The following is a 4,104-nucleotide window of genomic DNA, read 5'->3' on the forward strand; positions in this document are numbered from 1 at the left end:
TCCTCATCCCCAACATTAGCTCAGATATAATGAGGGTTACTCAGAGGACAGGGGCCCTCTCTACAGAATGATAAAAGACCAGAGACTGCATCAGTGACACTGCATCGGTCATTAGCCTGGCTTACTGTGCCCTTTCAAATATTTCTAAATAAGTGCCTTCCTGCTGGTTTAACAGACCACCTAATCTGCCTATTTAGGGGTGCAGGGGGAGAGTGGGAATCCAGAGAGGTGAGTGTCAGGCAGGTAAATGTGCTTATCAGAGCTGTAACATGTTTAGCTTCTCTGGTGGAAATGCTGCCACAGGCTTTCAAACCTGGTAGGTTTCATCGGCAATAGAAAAATATGGCGGATTAGTGTTTCTGTGATGCATCAAGTGCAGAAAAGAGGCTGTCAATAATGTTAAAGTTTTAAATCCCCGCGGTAACCTCCCCTTTAATGGCGAACACTGTATTTAAGAATTTGCCCGGCACTGGCCAGCCTGATCAATACTTGTAAATATACAATTTTCTCCAAAAAAAATCAGAGAAGTAACTTATCTTATCTCTGCCTGGAGCTGATGCATTGCTGACAAATCATCAGTTGATTTGAAGACAAGCGGGATATTTGACAGTAAAAGGGACTTGATGCTAAAACAGTTCTGGAAAGATGGACTCTCTGATCCCAGAAGGTTATAGAAATATCACAGCAAGAGATCAGAACTACTACAGGAGAGTTTAAAATAAAGCAGAATAAGGTCACTTCTGAGAGAAAGAGACAAGTAAGTCCTTACAGGAATACTGCAGGAATTTGTTAGGTAAATCTTACTTGTTCTATTTGGATCTCAAAGCCTTAGAGAGTGGAACACAAACATTCAGCTGTAGAGAGCATGCAGTCCAAATAGACGCCAGTAGTACTCCCTTCCTTTTACATAAAGAAGAGACGTTCTCTTATCCTTTCACAGGAAAACTATTTTCACAGTGATGTATGGTCAGTCTCTGCCCAGTGATGTAGTCAACTCTGTTTTCACACTGTGAAATGAGTTTCACTGACCTGGTCACCCCCAGGAGGGGGTTCATCCCACCACCGGTTCATCTTGTGGGTGACGTGACCAAATTTCTGCCATGTAAGATAAGCCTGCAAGGCTAATAAAAACGTTGATAGTATATCACTGTCACATTCAAAAAAAAAAAAAAACCAGGCTGCTGGCACTCTTTTCTAGAAGGCAGAGGAATAATCAATGCTAAGTGAGTAAATGTTCGGCTATTGGAACAAACTGGAGCACAGAATGCCTAAAGGGAACAAGAAATAACAACCATAACATTTCACCTGACCAGTTAAAGCCATGGTAGCTGTACAGTGTCCATACATTATGTAGTGTGAGCAGCGCCATTACCTCTACCATCCAGTGGAGGGCAGTATGCAACACCAAGTCCTCTGGTAGGCGCCAGTCCCCTATTAAAAGTTTGGAAAATTTAATAAATGGCATGTAGGAGGCTAATGGTTGAAGTGCATATCACCACAGCATCCACAGTTTGACCCCACACCAGCGGGCCCTGGTTGGAGGCTATATCCCTCTCTCTCTCCCCATCTACCTCCACATTGACTGTTGAATAAGTGCCAAAAGAAGGGAATGAGGCATTTCAGACACAAAATGACATCCTGTACTTACAAAGAAAAAAAAGCATTTATTTGGCAACAGTCACGTTGCAGCGAGATAGAAGTAGGAAATAAAAGAAAAGGAGAGGACATGTTACAAAGAATGGTTTAGGCAGTGATAGAAACACCTTGTTCACTAGCACTTGATTGAATAAACAGCTGTGAAGTTGGCACCCTCACCAAAGCGTCTCTCACACAGACACATAAAGGTCATAGGGTTTTCTGGTAACTGCACATATGCTCAGTATTAATTAACATACATTCTCTTGATCTACAAACATAGCTTGATTTTTGTAATTTATTGGCACAAATTCTTTAAAAGTTTCCAGCGTGACTCCACTCAGCATGGAGTCCACTTCCTAGGTACAGGCAATGTAGTGCATGTTATTCAAAAGAACATCAGAGCTGTTATGGCACCGTGAACCAGAAGCATGGTGGCCTCCTGGATTGTCAACATCTGTCTCGCAGCACAGAGCCATCAAAGTCTCACTGTCATGTAGATCGAGATTTGATCTGCACTGAGAACAGTGGAAAAGGCCTGATTACACAAACATGGCATAGCGCCATGAAGATACACAGATTTACTCGTTCCTCTTTGTCACTGCTCATTTAACATCTACATGAGGCTTTGTGAGGTCAAACTATAAAAGCCCTCACCAGAAATGTTCTGTGATTCACAGTCAAAGATTTGACTGTGCAACAGTCCTGAAAAACTGCAAAGCATCTCATGATTGACTTGTGTTAATTATATATGGCCTGATAATGGAACAAAATAGGCCTGCCAGGCTACATGCCCTCTGATTGCACTGTAGGATTTTTCTGCAGTCAGAAAATGACAAATTACCAGATGAACTGAAAAATGACACCGTAAAAGCAACCTTATTTTACACTTTCAGTCTCGACAGGCATTCCACACATGCTCTGACATCGTAAAAAACGTCAGTCTGGAGAGAAGACTCAATGAACAACATCTTCAAAAGACAAAGTGTTATCATCAATGAGTACAAATATGACAGAGCAGCAGCATTAGAGTTCCTTATAAACTGATAATTATAGACTCAAGGGGTCTATAGTAAAACAAAACAAAATTTAGAGCACTGTTTACTTGACAATGACTCGCAAATTCTGGTGTAAACCACACAGAAGCAAAGTCAAAGGCAGTATAATCTCTGAGTTAAATAGAGGGAGAAGCTCTTGAGTAGCAGAGTTAGTGTCAGTTTGGCCATTGGCTTACTATGAGCCATCAGTCACTGCAGTCCACTCACAGTCACAACAGCGGTCATCTTCCAATGAAACAGCTACTCGGATTTCATCAATTAAAAATGACAAAAAGTGGTTGAGGTTGTTCAAAACACTAAATTATAACCAGTTATTTAAAAAGATCAAATTTCATTTGAGTGACAATGGCAAGGACGCTCTGCTTTGATCCCTAATTTCGCGCTTGGATTGTGGGTTGTCAAGTCCGTGAAAAGTTCAAAGTAAACAGCATCTCTCCTTGAAGCTCTTCTTGTTTTTCTTGTTCTTTCCTTTTCCATTTTTGTCTTTGTTTTCTGACATTTTCTTGCCTCGAACTTCACGCATCAGGTCAAAGAATACCTGGAGTTAAAAAGGGCGTAAATCTGTTAGGCACTTAATTTTTTGAACAGTCATGAATAAATCTGATATAGGAATGATAAAATGAAGGTCCTGAGTTTGAAAATATATCCATTTATAGTAGGAGTGTGGCGAGACCTGTGTGTGTGTGTCTCATGATATGGGTATATAACAGAACCAGAGCAGCAGCCAGCATGACGGAGTGTGAGGGTGAAATTAGCATAGAAGATGCCCCCGCTCCCTTTATTATGTTCAATCTGTAGAAAGGAGTTCAGTTAGGAGGTCAAACACAGCTCAGTTTTAACAAATGCTAGAACAACAGACTGAGTCATGAATCAGACCTGTCTTTTATAAAAGGCTCCGTGTGCCCCATAAACAGCACGACCTCACTGTGCTACTTTTATTTTTGAACACACAATCATTTACAAGTGGCCAAAGCGCATCAATCCACCCAGACCCCTCAGTCATGGTGCTCTGCGCCCAACTAACTGGTCCCGCCCCATAACAGTAACTCTAGAACAACACAACTCCTAACCCCTCAGCCCACCACAAGATCAACCCTGACTGCCCCATGTATTTGTCATTTGCTCCGTGCCCCACTGTGTTTCTCTCACACACACACACACACAAACACATGGCAGCCATGATGACAGACTGACTGAACAGATCCAACTCTTCCAATATGTTATTAGCAAGCTAGTAAGTTTTCCAGTCATATATTTAATCATTAAAATATTGTCTCGCCTCGTTCTAGTGAACTCAGTATGGCGTATCATCTCGTAAGCTAAGTGTATCGTCACACCCCTAATTCATAGTCATGTATACTACAACTATGTCAGTCATCTTCAATAGGCCACTGAGTATATTGTGTGTGTG

General features: G+C 41.5%; 1 protein-coding gene across 1 annotated transcript in view; it reads right to left on the reverse strand.

Moving 5' to 3' along the window:
* Positions 1 to 1,646: 1,646 nt before the first annotated feature.
* ralba (v-ral simian leukemia viral oncogene homolog Ba (ras related)) overlaps positions 1,647 to 4,104 on the reverse strand; it is a 14,373-nt gene continuing 11,915 nt past the window's right edge. Inside the window, exon 5 of the mRNA XM_020594810.1 lies at positions 1,647 to 3,231. Coding sequence (XP_020450466.1) covers positions 3,109 to 3,231 — 123 coding nt within the window. The 3' untranslated portion in view covers positions 1,647 to 3,108. The remainder of the gene's footprint in view (positions 3,232 to 4,104) is intronic.

This window comes from Monopterus albus, unplaced genomic scaffold, assembly GCF_001952655.1.
Source record: "Monopterus albus unplaced genomic scaffold, M_albus_1.0 scaffold24.1, whole genome shotgun sequence".
NCBI classification, from domain to species: domain Eukaryota; kingdom Metazoa; phylum Chordata; class Actinopteri; order Synbranchiformes; family Synbranchidae; genus Monopterus; species Monopterus albus.